Below are 27222 nucleotides of genomic sequence, written 5' to 3' on the forward strand. Positions count from 1 at the left end.
TGGTTTTCTGGGGCCTCTCAGCAGCAGACTTAGAGATGTTCAACTAGCTCTCTGAAAGCCCAAGTTTACCATTTGGGGGTCCTCCTGGATTTGGAGCTATCTGTGAAAGCACATCTGGCTTTGATAGCTAGGGGTGCCTTCTACCAGTTAAGGCTGGTGTGCTAGCTGAGACCTATCTGGGTGCAGAGGATGTCGCCTCAGTTACTCATGCTCTGGTTACATCCAGGCTAGACTACTGCAAAACACTGTATGTGGGTCTGCCTTTGAAGACAGTTCAGCAGCTTCAGCTAGTGCAGAATGTGGCAGCCTGGATACTGGTGGGGTATGGCATTCAGGGCATCTTACACCTATTTTGTGCCAACTGCACTGGCTGCCTACTTGCTTCCAGGTTCAATTTAAAATGCTGTTTTTTGCCTTTAAGGCCCTGAACAGCTCGGGATCAAGTTACTTGAAGAACCACCTGTACCTCCACAAACCTATCCCAAGCTTTAAGATTTGCTAGGGTGGCCCTGCTTGTTTGCCTGCCATTAGCAGGCACAACGGTATACCCTCCCTCCACCAGGATATACGGGCTGCCCCTTCCCTGCTAATTTTCAGGCAAGCCCTCAAGACTTTTTTTTTTTTTTTTTTAATTTCAGGTCACTTTTGGTAAGGAAGGTTTTTATTCTTTCTTGCTGCGGTTTTAACTTTTTATTGCTTAACTGGAAGCCTTGAATGTGTACATTAAAATGTTGATGATTATTGTTGTTGATGCTTCTAAATGTTGTATTTAATTTCTGCTCTGTTTTGTAAGCTGCTTTTTATTTTGAAAAGTAGCCTACCAATATGAGTAAACAAACAAACAAAGAATGCGAGTGCTTGCCAATCGAAAATGAACAGTCAAATCTGTCCTACCAACACTGCTCAAAGCACATACTGCACCTCCCAACATTATGGGACATGCAGGAACATGAAGTCTTCCACTTATATAGAAAAGAAACACTAATATTAACACACATGACAATCATAAGCACATTTATGCAGAATTAAGTCCCACTGTGTCCAATGGGGCTTAATGCCAGGTAAGTGCACACAGGACTGTATCCTCAGTGAACCTAACCTACATTTAAGCGTAGATAGAAGCACCATAACAGACTGAAAGCAAGACGACTGCATCTTAGAACCCAGTGTCGACCCAACTCTCAAAAAGTACCATTGGGTTCTGAGTTGGCTGTTTTCAAGCTTCATCCATTTTGGCCATGTCCTGAAAAGCATCAAGCATATAATATGTGTGACAGTAATAAAAAGCCTTGTGCTTGACAGAAGAGGGGATGTTATTTGCACCTGCTCAGTGTGCATGAGATGCATTTTACCTGAAAGAGTAAAATAAATGTTTATGAATATTTTTTCTGCATATGACTAGAGCAGCCATAAGAGAACCCGGAGCAAGGGGCAAAAAAAGCAGTGTTTCCATGTCAGTTTTTTAAACTGCCATTTATTCTCTGCAATTTCAACACTTACGTGCTTGGGGGGGGTGGTTACCAGATGGGTTAGCTTCCTGTCTGACCTTGCAATAGTCTATATTCCAATGATAGACTGCTGTACTTGGGTTGAAAATAATGACCCACCTGCATGATGAAACAAACCATGGTTTGTTAGTCTTGGATTGTTTGGGAGCAAGGACTGAGCAAATGTGCTGGCTCCTGTCTGTAGCTTGCTTCCGATGCACTAAACAACCCTGAGTTGCATATAACCCATGGTTATATGCCATGGGTTATATGCTACTCCGTGCATATAACCCATGGTTTGCTCTTGGGTTATAACTCTTGGTTTGTTTCTCCCTCACCAACCCAGAATTCTGGGCCTGGACATCACAGAAAACACCCCAGGGATGGAGCGTTGTTTATTAGAAGCGGGCGAGCAGTCAAGAGCTGGCACTCTCGTTCCCACACAACTGTGGGTTGTTTCATCATGCTAATTGGGACAGCAGGGTATGATCATTATGATTTTCAAGGCACTTATATGAGGTAACATCTTAAGTGACTGACAATGCCCAGGCAGTATGATTTTGTCTTTGCTGCTGCTTCTAGCTTGTTGTCACTGCATTTTAATGACTGGTTATTGTTTTATGCTTTTTATATTCAACAAGCTGCTTCAAACAACTCTTTTTTTTTGGAGTAGAAAAACGGTATAAATATCTTAAATAAATATATGAAATAGTAAATACTTTAACTGTTTGTTTTGCATTTTAGTTGTTTAACTGTTTGTAATCTGCCCTGAGTATGTTTGTTATTTGGCAGATTTAAAAATATAATAAGTAAATACATAAAATATTGGTATATGAGATTACACTAAAGAACCTCTCTATCGTTTATATATCCAACAACAGCAAACTAATGTACAAAGGATGCTAAGGACCAGGGCATGTAAATCACGAAACATTGTTTTCTGGATACAGACAAAAAAGGGGCTTTAAAACAAAGCCGTACAACAGGTGTACATTCTGACTTAGGGCTGTTGAATTCAAAAGCTACTTTCCAAGAATTGAAACATGCTGCTTTTCATACTCCTATCACTAGATGGCATAGCAAGGATGCTGTATTCTTTTTTCTGCAAAAATCAAGGCAATACAAACAAGGTACCCCAGTTATGTTAAACAACTCTCCTCTGTTACATGACTCAAAGGATGTTTTGATTAGAGACAGTCTCTAAATCTTACAAAAATAGTATAACCACATTCTTTTAAATCCTTTAATATTGTCATTTTACAAAGGGCTGTTGGTATCACATCAATAGGGTTTAACAAGCATATAGTTCTGGGGTCTCCAATGTGATGCCCACAGCCACGATTATGCCAGTGGACACCTCTCTTGGCACCCACCAGGCTCACTCCCCCTCCCTATTTTATAAACGTTGTTTTAATTAAATAAACAAAATAAACTGGGAGGCTGGCACACCACAAAGTGAAGTGTCAGCCTCCAGGACCAGCTTAATTTCAGCAATGGCTCTGGACCCCATGTGGGTAGTAGAGGAATTCTCAGAATATAAAGATGGGGGTGCCTACAGCCCAGTGCTTCATTCTGAAGTGTGCCTTGCCACCCAAAAAAATAAGAAGGCAAATGGGGTGGGTGGGTCAGGGAGCATTGTGGGTGACTAGAGGACGTGGTGGGAAACAAGCATGTATTTTGCCTGTTTTTAGTGTGTGTGTGTATGCATGAATGCGTTGTTAGCTGGTTTGGTGTGGTGCAGTGTGTTGTGCCTCAGTAGTGTGTGTGTGTTTTGCCTGGTGGTTTTGTTTTTTCTGGTGTGGCTGTTTCTCTTGAGCATCAAGAGTTTCGCTTCTGTGAAATGGGTATTTTGTTGTGCTTTGTAAGGACAATTAAGATTTGGCATTTGGGGCTTACACCCCACTTCTCCCATGTACTCTGTTTTTGGGCAAATCACTCATCTGTGAAATGGGTGTTGGAACTCAGACCTCACTTCTGCCTTGTGCTTGTTCTTGGGCAAGTTACTTTTCTTTCAGCCTCACCAGTTGCCTTCCGGGAAACAGTGTTTTGTTATTGGCCATGCTCACCATGGCAACCATTTTGTGAATGGGTAGCCCCCCCACATGGCAACTATTTTGTTTGAGTGTCTATGACCCTATCCCAAAATTCCAAATGTACTCATCATTCCCAAAAGGTTTGAGAACCTTGATATAGCTGATATAAAGAAAAAAAATCTGTCAAATTTGAAACATAATCTGGTTCATAACTGGCTATTTCTTATGAAGCCCTTTCATGTTCAAATATTGTATAAAAATCAGCACATCTAAGCTAAATGTTCCCGTTCTGGGGTTGAACATGCTGTAATGTGCTGCTCCTTTCCACAGCAGATGTATTTTTGTAAGTCATGGCAACTGTGATCCCAAATGAAACCGTTTGTCTGGTGGGAAAACGAAGGCTTTCTCACTTGTCACCCCATACCTTTAGAATACTGTCCCCTGGGAGATCATAGAATAGTAGAATCATAGAACAGTAGGGTTGGAAGGGGCCTACAAGGCCATCGAGTCCAACCCACGACATATATATGACATCATCACTGCTGTGTGCATTTTAAAATAAATGTTGGAAGACACATTTATTTCTGTCTGTATATCTTATTTGGAGGGAAAATCCAGCTATTTTTTGTTTAAATTGTATTTTCATGTGTTAATCTTGTACACCACCATGGGACTGCAAAGAGCGTTTGAATAAAGAAATAACAAACTACACACATTTCATCCCTTATTGCAGGACACACTCTTTCCTCATCTGCATCCCTTCTAGGACAGCTCACTCAACTGCCTAGAACAACAGTCACAAGGCAGTATATATTCTCAAGTTTCTCTTGTGTGCATTTTTCTTTTGTTGGGCTGCTGAAAACCATGTCCACACATGCAATCCACAAAGTACACTCAGAAAAATGCAAGTTAAAGCTAGAGGCCACTTCTATTATATGCAGTGGCACGGCCAGGAATGGACTTCCGGTCCAAAGTTCAGGGGTCTCGAAATGACACCACTGCAAGGTTTTGCAGCATACCATGGCTTGCTGTAAAGCGCTGTACCTGCCAAGACTCCAGCATGCCTGGCATCTTCATTTGCACAGAGGCACTCTGAAGAAATTAAGATGGCAGGACCTGCTGGAGCCTCGCCAGTCATTTTGCTGCATGTGTGCCTAGTGGCCACCCAGGCAAAAGAAAAAATGGACCCCTTCCTGTCATTGCCTGGCAAGATAGGAGCAATCAGGGCGGTTGGGGAGGGGGGAAGCAGAGAAATGCACAGGACAGGATAAAGTGGGGTAGCAGCAGAAAAGCAGGCAGGGTGGTGTGTGGGGGCACCCCCCCATCCATGGCCCCCTCCAACCTGGCAGTGCTGCTGGTTATATGAGCACAGGGCGGCTTTAGACTTGTATTTCTCTAGCAGTATCCTCCCATCCCTTGTTTCATGGCAAATTGCTTTTGAAACTGAAGGGAGTTTTGAAAGAAGTCTGTGATATGGGCTCAACTGTTCCACATAAAAAACTTAACTGGGTACTGCAAGACTCTTGAATGAGCCCACGCAGGTTTTCTGGGACCGCAGACATAATACCTAGAGGTTATCTCTTTAACCTTTGTGCCACTCCCATCTCCCTTGAATAAGATCACTTATGTAAGAAAAGCAAGTGTTTGAATGCAAGACAAGAATTAGGCTGCAAACTTGAAAGGATCAAGTACTTCAAACTCCAAACTTAGTTCTGCGAACTTTGTTTCTCTGTACATCAGATCGCTTCTTGGCTCTAATAAAATGTATATCAATTTTTCATTTTAAGAGAACTTAATGATCACTGTATGTATCAGAATGCAAATGTGGAAGAATTGCAAGAAAAGAGAATGGAAGCATTAACAAGAAGAAAACATTAATAAGATTTCAGAGGACAAGGAGATGTGTTAAAATGCGTACCTGACACTTTCTTGTTGTGGTCATATTTCCTACAGGAGTCTTCACAATGCAAGGGAGGATGTTCATCCTGATGAGTTGCATCCATCACAAAATTACTTGAAAGCAGACAGCAAGGCTGTGAGAACAGTGAGTGACAAGATCTTTTCAGAACGCTATGTGTTCCAGAATGAATCCAGTTCAAACCAATCTGCTCCCCTCCCTCAACAAACACTATACAAAGAGCAACACAACAATGCAGATAACAGTCTGAGAAATGTAACCAGTGTGCACACATTGTGTGTACAAATGAATATGGGATGGCCTGTCCCAGTCTAATGCTATGCACTGGGGAGACTTTACTCCAAAGTGTGCACAGGACTGCAGTTTTACTTAAATTAATCTGTCCTGCACCGTAGAAACTGTTAAAAGTACTGACAGGCTTTACTGAACATGGTAAAATAAATTAAGACTGCTGGATTACATATGGGTAATCCAGCAGTTTTACTGCTGAATTGCCGTTCATTCTTTCATTACACTTCTATATACCGCCCAATGGGTGCTATGTAGAAAGGGGTGGTTTACAAAATAAGGGTTACATAAAGGTAGAGTACTAGCCACGCAAAACTAGTAATTATTTTGATTAGGAGGGCTTTAGAGTATCTAGTACTGATGTATTTAGATTTCTGGGGGAAGCAGAGAGCTCTGGAAGTGTTTTGTGGCGGGAGAAACAGGCCCCGGCCAGGAAACCTCTGGTCGCGCGCCTGGCCCGCGGGAGATCTTTCCTTTTTGCGGCCGGCGCTGGGTGGGGGTTGCTGGTGGCTTATTCAGTAGGGGGACGAGGGGTTGCTTGGTTCTTGTCGTTTTCCCGCCTTTTAAAAAAAGCGTCTCACTCACCCGACGCGACCGCCCGACCCAGCGGCGGGAAAGCAGCGTCCCGACCGGCCTCGTTTGCAGGAAGTCGCGTCGGCTGAGGCGCTTTTTTTAAAAGCAAGCAGGGTGGGGAAAACCCGAAACCCCAGCGACCTTCACCCACCCACCCACCGAGCGAGCGACGCATTTCTTTCTTTCCCTCTCCCGGGCCCGCAATGGTCAACGAAATGCACTCCTACCTCCCGCCCGGGGGGCGGCGGAGGGTTCAAGGAGGGCCAGACGGAGCCGGGGAGGAGGAGCGGGGGAGACGCGGCAGAGCAGAGCGCAGCGCACATGACGGCAGCACACGGCGGGTAAGTGGCTGGCTGAGCCCCGGCTGTCACGAGGAGGAGGAGGAGCGGGAGCGGTATAAAAGGCAGCTCCCTTTCCCTCACATGAATGAAGCCTGTGAGCGGGAATTGGATGGGTGTGCTGGGGCGTAATCCTGCGCATGTTTAGACAGAAAAAAAGTCCTACAACTCCCAGCATTCCCTAGCCTGCCAGGCTGGCTGGGGAGTGCTGGGAGTTGTAGGACTTTTTTTCTGTCTAAGTTACACATAGGATTGCGCCTTTAGTCACTTCAGCTGTTCTACGCCGGACAGGCAGAAGGGGCGGCCGGGCGGGCGGGCTTTAGTGCCGTACTGCCAGAGGATAGAAGCCCTTCTTCAGTGTTTAAACTTTTCTTGGAGACTTAGAGGGGCTCTATCCAGACCAGGCTCAAAGGACCAAAATGGGGTGGGATAGCTAACAGCAACAAAATTCAGAGGGATCTTGATAGACTGGAGCGCTGGGCTGAAAACAACAGAATGACACTTAATAGGGATAAATGCCAAGTTCTGCACCTAGGAAAAAGAAACCAAATGCACAGTTACAAGATGGGGGATACGTGGCTCAACCACACTACAAGGGATAAGGATCTTGGAATTGTTGTCGATCACAAGCTGAATAGGAGCCAACAATGTGATGTGGCTGCAAAAAAGGCCAATGCTCTTTTGGGCTGCATTAATAGAAGCATAGCTTCCAAATCCCGGGAAGTACTAGTTCCACTCTACTCAGCACTGGTTAGGCCTCATCTGGAGTACTGTGTCCTGTTCTGGCCACCGCACTTTAAGAAGGAAGCAGACAAGCTGGAGAGGGTTCAGAGGAGGGCAGCCAAGATGAGCAGGGGACTGGAAATAAGTTACAAGATGGGGAATATGTGGCTCAACGACATTACAAGCGAGAAGGATCTTGGAATTGTAGATCACAAGCTGAATGTGCCGACAATGTGATGTGGCTGCAAAAAAGGCAAATGCTATTTTGGGCTGCATTAATAGAAGCATAGCTTCCAAATCCCGGGAAGTACTAGTTGCCCTCTACTCAGCACTGATTAGGCCTCATCTGGAGTATGTGTCCTGTTCTGGCCACCGCACTTTAAGAAGGATGCAGACAAGCTGGAGAGGGTTCAGAGGAGGGCAACCAAGATGATCAGGGGACTGGAAACAAAGCCCTGTGAAGAGAGACGGAAAGAACTGGGCATGTTTAGCCTTGAGAAGAGAAGACTGAGGGGAGATATGACAGCGCTCTTCAAGTACTTGAAAGGTTGTCACAGAGAGGAAGGCCAGGATCTCTTCTTGATCATCCCAGAGTGCAGGACACGGAATAATGGGCTCAAGTTACAGGAAGCCAGATTCTGGCTGAACATTAGGAAAAAATTCCTGACTGTTAGAGCAATACGACAATGGAACCAATTCCCTGGTGAGATAGTGGGCTCTCCCACACTGGAGGCGTTCAAGACGAGGCTGGACAGCCATCTGTCAGGGATGCTCTGACTTGGATTCCTGCATTGAGCAGGGGGTTGGACTCGATGGTCTTATAGGCCCCTTCCAACCCGACTGTTCTATGATTCTGTGACCCAGCCACAGTTCTTGGGCTCTCTTTCCAGGCAAAGTTTGGCCCTTCTGAGGAACATAGCTACAGTTCTTGGCCAACCTCTTTAGGCAGCGAGGTGAGAAGAAATGCTGTCATATGTACCATCTATAGATATGATTCTATAGGAATCTATGCTGGTGCTCTATTGCTTATTCCAGGATCCAAAGAGTAACAATCGCCTTTTAACTAGTTTGTTCTCTATTTATCCTGTTCTTATCTATATAATCAGTTTTAATATTGGGTTGGCTCCAAAGGGACCCTAGCATGAGCAGAAGGCATTTCCATTCATGCAAAAGAGGGCGGGGGTCCATCTGCAATTAATTTCCACCCTCCAGCAGTCCCCATGCCATTCTTGAAGGTCTCCCAACTCTCAGGAGTAGGTACTGGGAAGAAGAGGGCAGGAAAATCCCATTCTGTTTACAGAACTCCCATTTGCGATTGTTAAGATACAACTCATTGTAGCTATGTCCTAGGTTAGGGGTGGAGGAACCTGTAGCCCTCTAGATGCTCTTGGACAATAACTCCCATCATCCCTGAACATTGGTCATGCTGGCTGGAGTTAATAGGAATCAGAGTCCAACCGCATCTGGAAGGCTACAGGTCCCCCACCTCCCCCGAAAAGGAAACCATTGCACCGTTACAAGAATGTGGTTTCTTCCGCAGATAACCTACACACATTTTGGTGGCAATTGTTAAAGTAAGTTATATATCACTTGCTTGTATTCTACTAATGCTTTGAGACATGCCAGTAAAAAAAAGTCAAATATTACAATAATCTGTTATCTTGGATATTTCTCAATTTCTTTATATAATGATTGGCTATTTCTACCAGAAATGAAAATGCCACTTTGTGTTATCTTTGACAGGAGAAAGTGGCATATAAATTATTTTTAAAAAATAAAAATCTCCAACAATATTTTATTTTATTTAGGCTTTTATCCTGCCTTTTAGTGTTTAACCCTCCCAGGGCGGCTTACAAAACCATTGGTAAAATAACAATATAAGGGCACAATACTATGCATGCTTAGATGGTGGGGAAGTCCTACAATTTGCTGGCTGGGAAATGCTGGGAGTTGTAGGACTTATTTTCCATCTAAACATGCATACGATTGCACGTTATAAGTAGAAGCTATTAGAACAATAAAACAGCAAACAACAAAAGTAAGGCTGCAATCCTATACCCACTTACCTGGGAGTATGCCCCACTGAATTCAGTGAGTCTGACTTCTGAGTAGACATGTATTCTGTGCTGTAAGTAACATTAAAATAACAGCAGCAGATAAAACCATTATTAAAACACAGTGCTATAAAATTATCCAAAAGCAGATTGGAATAAAAGGATGCCAACTATTCAAGCTTCCCTTAGATAATAAAGCAAATTGCTTGTAGCTACATACCCTTATATCCAGGTGTTCAGATCATGTATCTTGTTCAGGATGTTCTCCAGTCTCTCTGATCTGAGAACAACATATTAAACACTGTGTAATAAGGCTTATGTTGCAGCTAAGTAAATAATTACTATGGGACATTCTCCCATCCCCTGCTGTCCTTGTCTGGATGCTGCCTGTAAGCACTCCATAACCCCACCTACTCCTCAGGCTGAACATTTCTTCCCCTACCAGTGTAAAAAGATGACTGGATTTTAACAAAGAGAAGGAAGGCCCCAGAAAAAGCCACATACAGACTGTGTCTAGGCTTCATTTAGCATAAAACGAAACACCAAAGCTGTACATGTTGCATCCTCTCCTCAGCATTAACTGAGTACCATCGAGCAGAGGAAGGAGGCGAGAGGGACACACGTCTACTTCCCACAGTGTGGGTTTGGGCTAGGCTGGGCTACCACAGACCTTAACTTAGATGAAGGGAAACAAATCTATCATACATTATTCTGTTCTTTTTCCACAGTAAATTCTTAATGATTAGAATAGACAATTTTGGAGCACAGGCAAATGAGGAAAAAAGCAATTGAGACACATCCAAGGGAGAAAGGCATTTAGAGTTTAAAGTAATCTGAAGAACTTGAAAACAGCAGTCTATCTCCAGACCATTGTCTTATCTCTGACAGCAACTAATTCTGTATACTTTAGGGGAAGCACATTAACAGACTAGGACACTGCTGATGTACTTCATTCCGATACGAATGAATAATCAGATTTATTTTTGCAAATAGTATTAAAATATTATTGTTCCTGGATAATGAGTATCTCAGGTAGCAGATAAGGAAACAGAAATTCTGTTACCTTTCATTCTGTCTCTGGTTCAAAGCCATCCTGCTTCCCCAAATTTGGGGAGGAGAGCCACTATCCAATAGCTGTTGGGAAGATTTTATGCAGTGCTTTGATGCTCAGTTTGAGATAGCGGTAGTCAAGTGATTACATCACAAAGGACATTATTTTAACTGTTTAAAAAAAACCAACATGATGGATTACCCTCTCAACCAAAGATGGCCTTTTGAAATGAGAGCTAAAATATAGGAAAAACTGCCTTTTTTACAGCACGATCACATGCATGTTACTCAGAAGTAAGTCCCACTGTGTTCAATGGGGTAAGTGTATATAGGATCACAGCATTAGACACTGATAATTATGGTAATTGAAGGCTGATAGCTCAAATGAGGCTTGAATTGGCAAAGTTGTACTTTAACTCAGGGCTACTATGAAGTCAGTAGTTTCATTATTTCAGAGAACAAAATTATCAGCCAAAATGATCAACCAGCTGCGGCCATATCTGGAGAGAATGGACCTTGCCTCAGATATCCATGCAGTAGTGATGTACAGGCTGGACTACTACAATGCTCTGTATGTGGGGCTGCCTGGTTCAGGAACTTTAGCTGGTGCAGAATGTGGCCACTGGACTGTTGGTGTGAGCGAGGCAATTTGATCATATAACACCTATACTGCACCCACTGTACTGGTTACCTATGTGTTCCCAAGACCAATTTAAAGTGCTGTTTTTGACCTTTAAAGCCCTAAACAGTTTAGGACCAAATTACTTGAAGGGCCACCTTCACCCATATCAGCCTGGCCACAGTTTAAGATCAGCAAGAGAGGCTCTTCTCATTGCCCACCTGGGAGAGTAGTTACGTGGGCGACCATACGTGAGAGGGCCTTCTTTCCAGTGGCCAAGCACCTCTGGAATAAGTTGCCATTGGGGGTCTGCCGTGCTCCATCATTACAGACTTTTAAGAAGGCCTTGAAAACATATTATTTTACTCTGGCCTTCTCTTAGTATGATTGCTTTTGTTGCTGTTTTTATTGTTGCTTTTATTGCCATTTTTATTGTATTCGGAGGGAGCAATCCTATGGCCGCTAGTCAGCAGCTAGACAGCCATAGGATATGTGGGTTTCCAGGAACCAACCTCAGAGCCCGTGCTCCGAGGTCAGTTCCTGGAGAACCGACCTTCCGCTTGAGGCAGCACAGAACGGCTTTGTGCTCCACACTCGGAAGGGGAGCACGGAGTGGCCAAAATGGGGTGTTCCAGGGTGGGGAAGGTGGAAATGCCAGTACGATGCATTCTATGTGTTATCTGGCAGCCTCCTCCCTGGCTCTGCCTTCCCACGGCTAGACAGCCGAAATGGGCTGTCCAGCCGCAAATGCAGGGCAGGAGAAGCGCAGAGGGAACGATCCCCTCTGTGCTTCTCCTGCCCTGCATCGGATAGGCGGCCGCCTATCCCGATAGGATTGCGCCCTTACTGTTTTTATTGTGTTTTTATCATTTTTAATATCATACTGGTTTTATGTGTTTTATTGCTGTATGCTGCCTGGTGACCAAGAAATATTTAAAACAGATTAATTAACAAAAAAATAATAATGCTGAGACTCCAGAAGTCATGTAACGAATTGCAAGAATATTGTGCAAAATATGTAACAAAACTATGGAACTGCTTTTGAGAAGAATTGGAAGTAAATGAAATATAAAACCATATTAAAATCCCAATTATACTTCTGTCTTGTATTGCTAGTGTACCTGGGATTAGAGCTCAAGGACCAATTCTGTTACATTTTGAACAATTCGGTAACTGCAGTTAAGTTCATGACGTGTATTTTCTGATTTCGTATTGCTGGACAAATATACCCATCTTTTACAGCTCAAAATGTGGAATCATAGATCTAGGATCATCGTTTGAGCTCCATCAAGTCATTGGTCTGGAGAGAAGAACAACATCTGGGGCTTGTCAGAGCAGGTTAACTTTACAAGGTACCTCCTTGTAGCAAGACTCCTGGTCAAATACAAGCCTTCCACTGCATTTAAACTGAAGGTTGCACGCATAAATATTAAAAAAAAAAAACAAGCTACCTTAAACTTTGTCATTTAGTTTCTACATGATATGAAACTCTTTCGAAAAGCACTGAACAGAATGCCACCCAATATATGGAGTACCAGATACTTTCTGTACAATTTTTCTTATGCAAATTATTTCAAACTTACATATTTAGTTTATAGTTTATTTTTTTCAGCCATTAGCTATTAAGTTCATATACTATGTGTAGTACTTTAAGAATCTATAAATTAAAATATATCTGGCCTGGTGCACAAAGTCCACATGGATTTGGGCCAAAGCAAAAATAATTATCATATTCCTTTTGGTAAGAAGGTATTGATTTGAAGATCTGACCAGCATCCACCATTTTTTTTACAGGAAATTTATGCCTGATACATTGAGATAAAGGGCAGAAAAATAATGTAACAAGTCTTCTATTTTATAATTTCCACAGACACAAAATAGCAAGTTGTATGGAATATTTTAATTTCTACGCTCCAATACAAAAGTAGTCATTAACTGAAATATGTATATAGTAAAGGCTCTCCACAGGAGAATTTATAGATTTTTATCATGCAATCTTCCAATTTATTCCTATTTACTTGTACCTAATAGCCCAATCCTAAGCAGGTTTACTAAGAGGTCCCAGTGATCAGGTTCATAAGTAACAGTAAACAAAAAAAAATGCAGCTGGTTTTGCTCCTCCAATTGCATGAGCAAGCTAACAAGCCATGATTCAGCACTTAACTTTCCTGTAACATGCAGACTGGGAACTATGATTAGCCAGGATCAGAAGCCAGCTTTAAACCAGCATTTCAAGTTGTCTTTCCATCCCTGTCTTGTATTCAAGCACTTAATCATAGTTTCAGGTTCATATGTCATAGGAAGCTATGGTTAAGTGCCAAATCCTGGCTTGTTTTACCATTTGCAAGAAGGAAAGAGTGAAGCAGCAAGAAAGGGGCCTGCACATGCGTGCATACTGTTCATACATCTTATTAAGCCAGGATTTGGGGCTTAGGGTTACTTGTGAACCCTACCCAGACCAATAAAATTTACGTCCAAGCACATTTAGAATAGTAACCTTTGTTATGTTTTTTTTTAAGACAGTAGCATACTTTTCAAAGTGTTGACATAATATCAATGCACATTTAGAACAACAAATTAACCCCTGATAGTAAGATTCTACTAACAAATAAAAGTGTGCCAAAGTATGTTCCCACTTCTCTTACTCAGGCATAATTTAGCTGAAGTAAATGGAGCTATTCTGGAACTACTAGTTGAAATGAAGTAACTACATAGCTGCAGCATGTTTATTAATGTGGAACAAATCACCTAATTATTACTTGTCTATATGTACCATCATATATGTGGGCATGGCACTTTACAAAGTACAAGAGAATAGGCCTCTACCCTAAGAAGCTTCCATAGCAGACAGCCAAGGAGAGGGAAAGAGATGGAGGCAGGGGTAAACAGGGGAGGAAAAAGTGTTTTTCAGTCGCATGTACTTTGGTTTAGTTTTAGTAGAGTATGTGGGACTTAATGGTTGTGCCAAATAATTCATGGGAAAGGGTTGAAGGAAGGATTTGGAGGAAATAAACTGACACCAAGAACATTACTGAGCATTCTTGGTGTCAGTTTCATTCTTAAGAGGCAGCAAGGAAGAAAAGATGGAGTTGACTGAGGGAGCAGGAGACTTCTGGATGGCTGAAGACAGTGGAGCAAAGATTATAGGCAGGGACCTTCAGAAACTTCCAACAGTTCCAAACTTCAACCCTGGAGCTACTGAAATGCACAATTTAGAAGGATACCTTAGACTCAAAGTACACATAACCGCACAATGTCTTGTAAGCACTCAGGTCATAGTTATTACTTGTGGCTTCTTGATGGTAATAAATTATTATAATTACGCAACTGGAGTTATCTATTGTGGTAAGAGGGGTGAAGGGCCCCTCGGTTCATTGGCTAGCTGATGGTCCAATAAATCAACTTTACATGGGTAAGCTTCTGGATCAGACACGTGTTTATTACGAGGCTCGCAGGCACTCTGTCAGCAAAGGGGCAGAGAGCCCTGAATGTTCAGTGGGGCAGGCTTTTATACAGCGAAATACGTCATAGGGAAGAACTCTAGCCATGCTCTATCAGACACATTACTTGGAGGCTTACGCACACACTGTTATCTGGAACAGAGCTGAACGTTCGCTCCCTGGGTGCTGAGATGGAGTACAATGCTTATCAGCAATTCCTCAGGGAGGAATCCATAGCCCTAACAATTCCTAGAGTACGCTGCTGACAGGCAATATGATCTGTTTCTTATAGACTGAGGGGCCAAGACAGGGTGAACTGGCGAACAAAGACTTAACACAAATGCAAGCATCTGTTGGCCATCTTATGCAGATCTGCGTTGCCATTTCGGGGTATATACAACACATTAGGGGTGAGGTTAAAGGATTATTTCCATACTACATGAATGGTAGCTGTTGATGGTGGATGTGTGTGTATATATATGTATACATACATACATACATACATAAGCAATGTAGACTTGTATAAAGGTTTGCGCGGTGCCATCTTTGTGGTCTTTTGGCGCCATAAAAGGTTGTTCACCCATGCATTTAAAATAACACCATATTTTATTATCTGGTCCTCTTGTTTTAAATCTGTGTTTTAATTGTGTTAGTTTCAAATCATTTCATTGTTTCGTATTATATTTCAATTGTTCTATTTGTTTTATAAACCACCCAGAGAACCTGTGTCATGGGGCAGCTATACACGTTTTGGGCACAATCCTACGGACAGAAAAAACTCCTACAACATGGCTGGCTGGGGAATGCTGGGAGTTGTAGGAAGGGTTTTTGTTTGTTTGTTGGTCTAAACATGCCTAGGATTGTGCCCTTAGGCACTGACCAGCGTCTCAAGGATGCAGTTCTATCTCCCTTTTCTACATAAAACAAAAGAGCTTCTCATGTTGTTAACTGTCTTCACATTACATCCTTAGTTAGCGCTGAGTGTTTCTCAGCCCAAACTTTTCAATGGAAATCGGAGGGGGGCGGGGGGGTAATGGCAAAAAGCTCTGTGCTGTGTGTTCAGTGTTCAGTTCAGCTGAAGTGTTCAGCTGTGTGCTGACTGGATATTAAAAAACCAACTGCCTTTTAAGACAACTGCATGCCACTTTAAAATGCTCTGTTAATCCACCAAGTATGACCTTCTCCTTGGATATGCAACTTTACCATCTCCATTGATGTCAGCAGAGCTGTTCCTTTTTTGTTTTTTACACCAAAACCAAAGTGACTGCAGGAAGAGTCAGGCCCTCTGTACACTGATTAGACAGACATGGCAACAAAGGCACATGTCAGTGGCTTCTCACTTTATCTGCCATTATTTTGGCTCTAAAGAGCAACCCACAAAGAACAAAGCACAACAATGCAAAAGGAAAACTATTTCATGCCCCAGCACAAAAGAACAAAGAAACATATACAGAGAAAACAATGTTTCTCCCCACCCCTCTTCAATTTCTACGGCCTGAGAAAGGTGTGTAGAAGTCCCAGCAGGCAGAACATCCAGTTATGGTGCCCACAGCAGACAACAGCATTAGGGCCCTGAAACAAGCACAGCCCATCAAAGGCAGGAGTTTTATGCTGAATGGAAAAGTAATACATATAGCACTCAAGGCATCTGGCTTAAAATATTAAAAAGGAGGACAGTGGTATGGAAAGGGTTCTTTTCTTTTAGAAAATTGCCTGTGGACTGTCTCTTGGTGTTCTGAAGCTACTCCCTGAAGTTATTTTATATAAAAGCAAATGAAAACAGTTTTAGAAGGGCGTTTTAACAAGACTCCCTATGCCTCGAGACTCTGCCCCTGCCGCACTGGCAAAGTGGAAGATCTGCCTCATTACTTATTCTACTGCCCTGTTTATTCCCAAATTCGTTCTAAATATTTGCATTGTTTTCTTGAAAAAAAGTCCAGCTGGTCCGATTTAGACAGAATACACTTTTTGTTTACTTCCAAAAGAAAGACAGTCTTATTGGCATTGGCCAATTTTGCTCTCACAGCCCAATCGCACAGAGCTAATTTTATGACCTTGCAGGAAATTAAAAATTAATATGATTTGTTTGATTTCTTTTATGTATGTTTTATCTTTGTTATTATTTTGCTTGTTGTAACCTCTGGTTGAAACAATAAAAGCTTTGATTGATTGATACCTAGTTTTCTCCTGTTTCAAAAGTACTAATGATTCTGTGGCTGCAGAATCAGAGAACACCCTTGGCCCTTTCTTATGCCCCCTTTTTATACCCTTGAAGTCCTATACTCCAGCAATAATTTTATAGTTGGATAGCACTGGGGGCAAAATGGCCTCTCATTAACTGATACTTGTTTTGAAGGGGTCTCATTCAGAAAGCAGGAAAATTAGCAAATTTTCATATACGCTTAAATGTATGTTGTATATTAAATGTATAGATCATTGGTGGAGAACTGAAGGAAAGTGGCTGTGAAGGCAGCCACTGTGTTAAATTGGTGTTTTCTAATTTAGTATCTAATCCAGCCTTCCCCAGTGTGGTGCCCTCGAGATGGGTTGGACTACAATTCCTATAATGGGGATGATGGGAGTTGTAGTCCAGCCCATCTGGAGGGCACCATGTTGAGGAAGGCTGAAAATTGTGTTCTTTCCCTTTCTTTAGCTACTATGCATTTCATGCATCTTCCATGAGCTTGGCCCTAAGGTTGTGAGATGTTTCTGCTTTCCGGTTCCAATTGCTCAGTGAGAATCACAGGAAGGCAGCCTTCTGTTACACTGGAGCCATTTTCTGGAAGGGGGCCTAAAGTATTACATACTGTTAAAATTAGCCCATGTGTCAGGGCCAGGCTGAGGGCAGTCTGAGGTAAAATCAGGATCTGTAAGATGCCAGTAGTCAGGATTAAAGAGTCCTGCAGCAAGCAGTTTAGAGGCTCACAGCATAGGGCAGCCAACACCCAGATCTGAGGGCTCCTGTCACCATGCAGCTTGACTGGCCACCAAACCCAGCTCTTCATTAGATTTTGGAGACTTGCAAAGGAAAAAGAAGTTCCACAATTGTGGGGCAGCCAGTGATAACAAACGTCCAGTTACAAAATATGCATACCTGGTATCAGTGGGACATGTGGGTATTATTTGCATGCCTATTGTAAAATCATAGAACAGTCAGATTGGAAGGGGCCTACAAGACCACCGAGTCCAACCCCCTGCTCAATGCAGGAATCCAAGTCAGAGCATCCCTGACAGAGGGCTGTCCAGCCTCATCTTGAATGCCTCCAGTGTGGGAGAGCCCACTACCTCCCTAGGTCATTGGTTCCATTGTCATATTGCTCTAACAATCAGGAAGTTTCTCCTGATGTTCAGCTGGAATCTGGCTTCCTGTAACTTGAGCCCATTATTCCATGTCCTGCATTCTGGGATGATCAAGAAGAAATCCTGGCTTTCCTCTCTGTAACAACCTTTGAAGTACTTGAGGAGCGCTATCATATCTCCCCCCAGTCTTCTCTTCTCAAGGCTAAACATGCCCAGTTCTTTCGGTCTCTCTTCATAGGGCTTTGTTTCCAGTCCCCTAATCATCTTGGTTGCCCTCCTCTGAACCTTCTCCGGCTAGGCTGCATCCTTCTTAAACTGCAGTGCTCAGAACTGGACACAGTACTCCAGATGAGGCCTAATCAGTGCTGAGTAGAGGGCAACTAGTACTTCCTGGGATTTGGAAGCTATGCTTCTATTAATGCAGCCCAAAATAGCATTTGCCTTTTTTGCAGCTACATCACATTGTTGGCTCATATTCAGCTTGTGATCTACAACAATTCCAAGATCCTTCTCGCTTGTAGTGTTGTTGAGCCACATATTCCCCATCTTGTAACTGTGCATTTGGTTTCTTTTTCCTAGGTGCATAACTTGGCATTTATCCCTATTAAATTTCATTCTCTTGTTTTCTGCCCAGCGCTCCAGTCTATCATGATCTCTTTGAATTTTGTTTCTGTCTTCCAGGGTATTAGCTATCCCGCCCAGTTTTGTGTCATTTGCAAATCTGATAAGCATTCCCTGTACCTCTTCCTCCAAGTCATTAATAAAAATGTTGAAGAGCACTGGGCCCAGGACTGAGCCTTGTGGTACCCCACTCGTTACCTCTCCCTAGTTTGAGAAGATCCCATTGATAAGCACTCTTTGAGTCCGATTCTGTAGCCAACTGTGGATACACCTGATCGTTGTTTCTTTTTTAAAAAAAATCTTTTTATTCTATTTTTTATCTTTATAAATGAAATAAACAGTACCAACAACCTAGTCATTATCTACAGTTTCCAACAATACAGTATTCTTAGGAGGACACAGCAATAACAAAAAAGAAAAAAAAGAACAGAAGGAAAAGGAAGTAGAAAGCAAGAAAGAAAAAGAAAACATATTTAAAAGTTACTTAAAAGGATTAAATTTAAACTGCATTACACACAAACTTCAAGTGTCATTCTACTTAAAAGTTATACCAATAACATTGCCAATATTACAATTCAGTACAGCACAGATAATCAACCTTACATTTCAATATCATATCTTCAGTCTTATAGCAAGGGAGCAAGCTTCCAATTCATTTCCAATAACCATATATTGCCCTTCAGTTAACATATAATACTAAAACTTAACAATTTAACCAGCCAAAAATATTACTAATCAAAGCCTCATAATAATGATAGTAATAATAATAAAAAGGGAGGAAATTAAAAAGGATAAGTAATAATAACTTTATGCTATCTATATTTTAGATAGTGTCATTTCTAAATCTATATATGAATGTATATATATCTATACACACACAAACAGGAATTTTATTATACAGTATATCATGTCTAATGTAAAAAAAGAGGAAGATAAAGAGAGAGAGAAAAGGGGATATATGTAAACAGTCCTCTGGACTGGCGTACTGCCCGGACCTTATAACCCAAATAAATCCGAAGAAGAAGAAGAAGAATTGAAAGATTCCCAGCTCCTGAGTCTGGGGAAGATGTCTCCTGTGGCTTACTTTGAACACCAGCTAGCCAAGCCTCTGCCATTTCATGATTTAAAAACGTTTTCATCTGGCCTTCAAAAAGAATGCAAAATATAGCAGGATATTTGATATGATATTGTAGATTCATTTGTCTTGCCTGATTTCTCACCTTGGTAAATTGCCTTCTTTTGTCAGCGATTTCTTTAGTGTAATCCAGAAATAACATAACTTTGTCTCGTGTTGGCCCCCCAAAAAGTTCTCCCACTTCCCTTGCCAAGCACAAAATATGTTTTTTTGTGGAAACTCTTGCAGATTGAACTATAATAGTATAGGCAGTCCCTTTGGTGCCATGAACTGGACCTGGAACACGGTATGCATGCTCAATATCAAGTAAACAATCAGATGGCAGAGCAGTAGCTCATGCAGAAATTGATCCAAGAATTTAAACAGACTTATATCAGCAGGCAGATCTTTGATACCAAGGATACGCAGATTCACTCTACGAGTATACGCCTCCAGTTGGGAAATTCTTGCAGATAGGATATTATGGGAGGCATGCATAGCTGTCTCTTGCACAGACACCTGGTCTTGGAGAGCATTAACCTTCAATTCCATCTTTTGCAAAGAACTATTAATTAAATCCACAACCCTTTGAAGGTTAGTAATAGAATCTTGGATTGTATCCACCCTCTTAGTCTGTTCTGCTAATTGAGAAGACAAAGTTTTTATCAGAGCCAGCAACCCCTCTACATCTCTGGAAACCTTTGCCAAGGGAGGGGTTGGGGGAGTTGGTGGTGGTCCTGCGGCTTTTTTCCTTCCCCTTGATGCTGCCATTCTCCTCTTCCGTAAAGAAAGCAAGTAAGTATAATTACCAACAAACAGTCACTTCAACAGATTTTGCAGGTCCTCAGATATTGTTGGTATTTTTAATTCATAAATACTTTTGGAACTCATCAGCCCTGATGTCTCCTAATTACATAGGAGTTTCAAAACAGCTTTGAGTAGGTGATGCTCCAGAAAACTGACCTTAGAGTCCAGCTCCTGCTGCTCCGCAAAAGGAGTTGTTCTTCCAAGATCTTATCCAGATGGTACTCTAGCGTCCCCTTTTAATTCCAGGGGAAGATGAAAAGGTTTTTCAACCTTTTAAAAGCTGTTTGAGGAGGCGACCGGCGGAGCCTCCGCAGGACGCTTGCCAGGGTGACATGGCTCCTACCGGAAGATCATCTGATCGTTGTTTCATCTAGCCCACTTTGAGATAGTTTGCTCATCAGGATATCATGGGGCACTTTGTCGAAAGCTTTGCTGGAGTCGAGGTATATGATGTCCACAGTATTCTCACAGTCCACAAGGGAGGTTACTTGATCCAAAAATGAGATCTGATTCATCTGGCAGGATTTGTTCTTGACAAATCCATGTTGGCTTCAAGTAATCACTGCATTGTTTTCAAGGTGCTTATAGATGGATTGCTTTATCACCTGCTCCAGAATTCTCCCAGGGATTGATGTCAGACTGACTGGTCTGTAGTTCCCAGGTTCCTCCTTTTTACCCTTTTTGAAGATGGGGACAACATTAGCTCTCCTCCAGTCATCTGGCACTTCACCCGTCCTCCATGATTTCTCAAAGATAATAGACAGTGGTTCTGAGAGTTCTTCTGCCAGTTCCTTTATTACTCTAGGGTGCAGTTCCTCTGGCCATGGAGATTTGAACTCATTCAAAGTAATTAGGTGTTCTTTGACCATATGCCTATTGCTCTCAAGCTGCAATCCTGCCCCTTCAGCCTGTACTTCACCTTTGCCAGGCGGATCATAGACCCTCTTTTGGGAGAAGACTGAGCCAAAGTAGGAATTGAGCACTTCTGCCTTTTCTTTGTCATCTGTTATCATTTTGCCATCCTTATTTAATAGCTGAACCACCATTTCTTTCCTCTGTCTTTTATTTTGCATGTAGCTGAAGAAAGCGTTTTTGTTGCTTTTAGCATCCCTCGCTAACTTCAGCTTTAGCCTTCCTGACGCCATCCCTGTAATTCTGTGCTACCTGCCTGTACTCTTCCTTTGTTGCTTGGCCTTCTCTCCGCTTCCTATATGTGTACTTTTTTGTTTTCAGGTCATCCCTAAGCTTTTTGTGAAGCCACATTGGCTTCTTCTGTTGTCTTCCACCTTTTTTTCTTGTTGGAATTGTTTGTAATTGTGCCTTGAGAATTTCCTTTTTTAAAAACTCCCACCCATCTTGGACTCCTTTTCTCCTTAGAGTTGCTTGCCGTGGGACCTTACTGATCATTGTTCTGAGTTTATTAAAATCAGCTTTCCTAAAATCCAGGGTACGCATTTGGCTACACTCGGCTTTTGCTTCCTTTAGAACCATGAACTCAAGTATAACATGGTCGCTTTCCCCCAGAGCTCCTGTAACTGCTACTTTATCCACTAAGTCATCTCTGTTGGTTAGGATCAAGTCAAGGACAGCCAATCCTCTAGTTCCTTCCTCTACTTTCTGTAGGAGGAAGTTATCCGCCACACAAGTCAGGAATTTCCTGGAGAGGCCATATTTTGCAGAATTTGTCTCCCAACAAATATCGGGGAAATTGAAGTCCCTCATTACTACTACATCATGCTTCCTTGAAACATTGGCTATTTGCTTTTCAAAAGTTTCATCCTTGTCTTCTCCTTGATTGGGTGGCCGATAGTAGACTCTGACCACCATGTTCCTTTTATTCTTTGCTCCATTTATTTTAACCCAGATGCTCTTTATGGGGCTACCAAGCTCATCCTCCTGTATTTCTGTGCAGAGATATGTATTTTTAACATATAGTTCAAGCCCACCTCCCTTTCTGTTCCTCCTGTTCTTTTTGAGCAAGTTATATCCTTCAATTGCTGTATTGCAGTCATGAGAGTCATCCCACTAAGTCTCAGTTACACCTATCAAGCCATAATTTCCCTCTTGTATTAAGAGTTCAAGTTCATTCTGTTTGCTTCCCATGCTCTGGGCATTAGTATACAGACATCAAAGACCACGTGGTTCGTGGTCTGGCTTCCTACATATTTGTGAACACTATTATTGGGTGCTATTAGAGCTGTTCTCTCCGTTGTGGTGCATAAGCCTTCGTCCATTGTTACCCCCAACTTTACGTCTCCCTTCCCCATAGGATTCAGTTTAAAGCCCTCCTGATAAAGTTCTTCATGCTGTGGCCAAACACATTCTTCCCAGCTTTCATGGGGTGCAACCCGTCCCTTGCCAACAGTCCATCTTCCAGGAAGTATAGCCCATGGTCCCAGAATCCAAATCTCTCTTGTCGGCACCACTTCATAGCCAGTCATTCACCTGGAGTATTTTTCTTTCCCTTTCTATCCCTCTTCTAGCTACTGAAAGGATGGATGAGAAAACTATCTGGGCCCCAAAGTTCTTGAGTTTCCTTCCCAAAGCTTCAAAGTCTGACATGATTTCTTCGTAGCTGTGCTTGGCGGTATCATTTGTTCCCACATGGATGACAAGAAAGGGATACCTGTCAGTGGGCTTTATGAGTGCAGGCAACCCTTCAGTTACGTCTCTAATCCGTCCTCCCGGGAGACAGTATACCTGGCGAGTCCACGGGTCTTCTCGACATCCTTGGGTTTCGATCCCACGCAGCAAGGAATCTCCCAGTACTACTACTCTTCTCTTCTTGTTGTTGTAGGCCTGGGTTTCATCACCTCTGCTTGACTGACCTTCAGTCTCTTGCTCACTCTCATGCAGATTCCCCTGTAATTCTTTCTCTGCAGGCTGTCCTCCAGTCTCATCCGCAAGTACCTGGAATCGGTTCCACAGCTCCACTGCCTCCACTGAGGCAGAGTGGCTTCTAGTTCTTCCGCTCCTGTCACCCTTTTCCAAGGAGTATTCTCTACTGCATTTTTCCTCACCTCAGCATTTCCCACTTCTGCCTCAGCTTGCTGTTGCTGTTCAAGCTTCTGTTCTTCACTTTGCTGCTGTAGTTCCACCGTTCTGTCCAAGAACTCTTCGTGTTCTCTTATTCCCTGGAGGGTCGACAGTCACCGCTCCAGTCCTCTTACTTTTTCTTCCAGCAGTGTGATCAACTTGCACTTGTTGCAGGTGTAGGCCATGTTGTTCTCAGGCAAGAAAACAAACATTGCACACACCTTGCAGGTCACCACCATTGGAGAGTCTTGTCCTTCCATAGTCTCTTTTCCTTTTTGTGTCTAGCTTTACAATTGTTCTAGAGTTGCCTGTGCCTGATCCTCTACCCACTGGAGGTTAAAAACAGAGTCCCACTGGTATGGAAGTGTGTGTAGAAGATTCGGTATGCTAAAAAAAAACACACCCCAGTCTAGAAGTTTTGCATTTGTTCCCCTGACCCATACCTCCCAAAATATGGAGAGTGTTTTTGATCCAGTTAAGAATGTAATCTAGGGCAAATTTCAAATATACAAATATTTCCCCACAATTATACTGCGCGTACCACCTATATACATAAATCATACTGTTTTCATACTGGAAAACATATGCTTGAATTTACCCCTGTAATAAATAATACTGCAAGAAAAATCTATTAAAATGACATTTTAATAAAATATGCAAAATGTAACTGAAATTTCAAAGCAACTGCTGCTTGTGAACACTTGTCTTTCTGCCCTCCTGAGGAATATTCACCCTGAGAGCCTGTTCAGCTGGAAGTAAATCAAGCTTACTTGTCTCAAACAAACAGTTTGAGTTTTATAGTTAGTCTTTATTTAGACTGAAATTGGTGGCAAGCCTGGAATATTGCTTGCTTCTGCTTTTCAGTTGTGTGCCTCCTGCACCCTCCTCATTTAAAACCTATATGCTGGAATTGAAATGGTGTCTTATTTTTTCCTCTCTTTATTCAGCTTTTCTCATCTTCAGATTTCTTTTTCAAGTAGAGGGGAAAGCAGCTTAAAATGATAAAGTTCTAAGCAGCATAGACCCTTCATAACTTAAGTCAGTACTGCTTCACCCTCTTTCCTCTTCCTGCCCCTCACATATCCTGTCATCATTCTTTAAGGAAGCTCCTCAAGCTGCATTTTGTACATGGATACCAAACGTGCACAGATCATGTTAAGCGTGAAAGATGCTTGCTTGCACTGTTTGTTGCTTTCTGCTCCCATATATATGTGAGTGACGGTGAGGAAAAGGATCAGGTTCCCTACTCTCAAATATTTGAAAGGAAAGAGTGACAAATAATATACGCATGCCTCATGTTGACAATGGCTACGTGCATTTTGTAGCTGGGCATGGGTTCTCGCTGGCTGCCCCACAATTGTGGAACTTTTCTCCTTGCAAGTCTCCAAAGTCCAGTGAAAAGCCAAGTTTGGTGGTTACAGTCAAGCTGGCATGGTGGCAGGAGCTGCTGGGTCTCTAAATGGGAACCTTCAGAGATGCATGAGGCTGACCTATGTGGTGAGCCACTAAACTGCATGCTTACTGGCTCTCTGCAGGTGGCAGAGCAGGGATGAGGGAAAGGAGGAGGAGAAGCAGCAGCTGGTAACAATGGTGGCCCATTAAGGGTGTGTTGCCCAAGGCCCCCCCCCCCCGCAAATTGGTCCTGGCTGTTTCCTTCATCCCATAGCTCCTGATTCCTGTCCTACCTGAGACTGCTGCCCACATCCTAGCCCTGTCACATGGGCTAATTTTAATAGTACAGTAGGGGTGGCCTAGAGCTGCATGTGGCCCTCAACCCAATTTCAAAAGCCCTCTGGAAGTGATCAGTTCAGCGGCAAGAGTGATCTGCCCCTTCTGCAGCTGCCTGCAGGGCAGGGGGAACGGGGGAGAAAGAGCAAGAATCAAAAGAGGGTGTCAAAAAGAGAGAGAAAGGGGCTTTGGGCTCTGGCCCTACCTGTAGCTGGCATATAGCCCCTGACATTACCCCTGAGGAAATGTGGCCCTCAACAGGAAAAAAAAAGTTGCCCACATCTGGTATGTGGTACATTTTCTATAGGCCCTCTTCCAGAAAAGTGCTCCGATGTGACAGAAGGCTGCCTTCCTGTGATTCTCACTGAACAACTGGGGCTAGAAAGCAGAAGCATTTCACAGCCATGGGCCAAACTAGAATAAACACGGGAGATGCATGAACAGCCTCAATGTCTTAAAATTTGTTTTGAACTGAAATGAGGCCAGCCATTTTTATCAGATCAGTGGGTTGCTGATCAAAATTCCCCTCAGATTCTTTTCTCCCTGTAGGCTGAAAGATAAGGGACCTGTCTTTCGTGCGAGGATCAGGAAGATAAAGGGGTGCTGGGACTGAGCACAGATCAGCTGCTAGGTTAGAAGATGGAGGAAGAGGTCTTGTGACTGAATCGAGGTGCTCTCTTCTTTCAGCAGGCCAAATCAATTATTGGTGCTGTGAGTACCTTCACTCCACTAGGTGTTCAGGATTGCTGTGCAGGCAGATTGCTAGATGTGCGTTTTTCTCCTGAGCAGCATTTCAGCTATAATTAAACTACCGAAGCTGGCTCTTTCATTAGGCAGAGTAAGGCAGCCATCTCAAATTGCAGCTTTTGGATATTAAAGGGCAGCAGATGTTCAGTTATATGCTTTATAATCACTTTTTGCTGCCATTTTATGTCTTGGGCCCAGGCTTGGCCCTATCATAAGACAGACTGAGGCGCCCACATCAGGTGGCGGAGCAGAAGCAGCACCAAATTGCATCGCTTCCCCCTGCCCCCACCAGGAAGGCTCACCTCCTCCTCCAATGGGTGCTCTGGAGAGCCCCACCAGCCGCTCTCCTGTTGTGGCAGTTGCCATAGTGAGAGATCAGTTGGTGGGGCTCTCTAGAGCAGCCGCCCACCCTGTTTCCCTTGAGTTGTCCCCACCTTCCCCTTAGCTTTGCTGCTGCGGGGCTCAGTGGACAGCACTGCCAAGGCACTGAATCTGTCCTCTGACATACTGTTCTGCAGGAAGGTCCATTCCTGCCATTGTCATCAGAGTGGTGGTGAGGATTCTCAGCGTCATTACTGTTTGCTCCAAAGTTGTCTCCGGATTGCTCCCTGAAAGCAGGCATAGGAATGTGGAAGCATCCGTGCAAGTATGGAATTCTGTGCTCTTACAGCGCATGGAAAGCTCCGTCCTTGGGCTATCCTTCTCCAGTATTGGGTAGGCCTTTACAGCTTCAATCAGTTCTTCATTCTATTCTTAAAACATTTTAATCTATCTAAAGCCCTCAGGATAGGAAGGATTATAGATCTAAGTGAAAAATACAGTTCAAATTATTTCACTAAGTCATATAACATATCATAAGAGCAGGACCTCAGTTTATAATATCATATTTAGAACAGTGACAGCAAAAGCTACCAGACCTGTCTATAAAGTGGAGCCCATGGCTCAATTGTGCCTTGGCATACATGTGATGCATAACCAACCTGTGGTACAAGTAGAATAGATTGGATGTGCATCACAGTACAGCTAATGCAAAACTGGCAAGATTTAAGCCCAAGGAGACTGTAAAATTGTTGGGGTGGTGGGGAGTGGGGGAGCAAGATGTTCAGGAAAAATGCACAGGCTGGGATCAGCTGAAATAACAAACGCTTTTAAGAGTACCTGAACCTTTGGATTAAGCTCTTAGTACGTATTTTACTTATTTTTCTTCCATTCCTTTTCCCCAGGAAAATCAGAAACCTCAGTAGAAGCTAGAAATTCAAATTCTAATGTGGACTGTCTGCTGAACCTCATCTACCAATGAATAAATATTCTCTGTATGAGAGTGGTAGCTGGAAGGAATGGGTTGG

The 27222-nt window shown here is 42.9% G+C and overlaps 2 protein-coding genes across 9 annotated transcripts in view; one reads left to right on the plus strand and one right to left on the minus strand.

The window, feature by feature from the left end:
• CDC7 (cell division cycle 7) overlaps window positions 1–6773 on the minus strand; it is a 30041-nt gene extending 23268 nt beyond the window's left edge. The window contains exons 1-4 of one of the 8 annotated variants that reach the window (XM_084851946.1): window positions 6312–6504; window positions 5439–5553; window positions 1501–1607; window positions 1104–1243 (exon numbers count right to left, since the gene is read on the minus strand). Coding sequence is in view for 3 of the 8 variants with exons in the window: in XM_084851939.1 (XP_084708065.1) it covers window positions 5439–5553; window positions 6527–6622 (211 nt within the window). In the remaining 5 variants the exon portion in view is untranslated. Of the gene's footprint in view, window positions 1–1103; window positions 1244–1500; window positions 1608–5438; window positions 5554–6311 lie in introns of all 8 variants that reach the window. The other 7 variants (XM_084851947.1, XM_084851944.1, XM_084851945.1 and 4 more) reach the window with 7 other exon arrangements.
• HFM1 (helicase for meiosis 1) overlaps window positions 6613–27222 on the plus strand; it is a 120526-nt gene continuing 99916 nt past the window's right edge. The window contains exon 1 of the mRNA XM_084851938.1: window positions 6613–6640. Coding sequence (XP_084708064.1) covers window positions 6621–6640 — 20 coding nt within the window. The 5' untranslated portion in view covers window positions 6613–6620. The remainder of the gene's footprint in view (window positions 6641–27222) is intronic.

Source organism: Heloderma suspectum, chromosome 4 (assembly GCF_057233095.1).
Source record: "Heloderma suspectum isolate Gila_16-S chromosome 4, 16-S_ref, whole genome shotgun sequence".
Lineage (NCBI taxonomy): Eukaryota > Metazoa > Chordata > Lepidosauria > Squamata > Helodermatidae > Heloderma > Heloderma suspectum.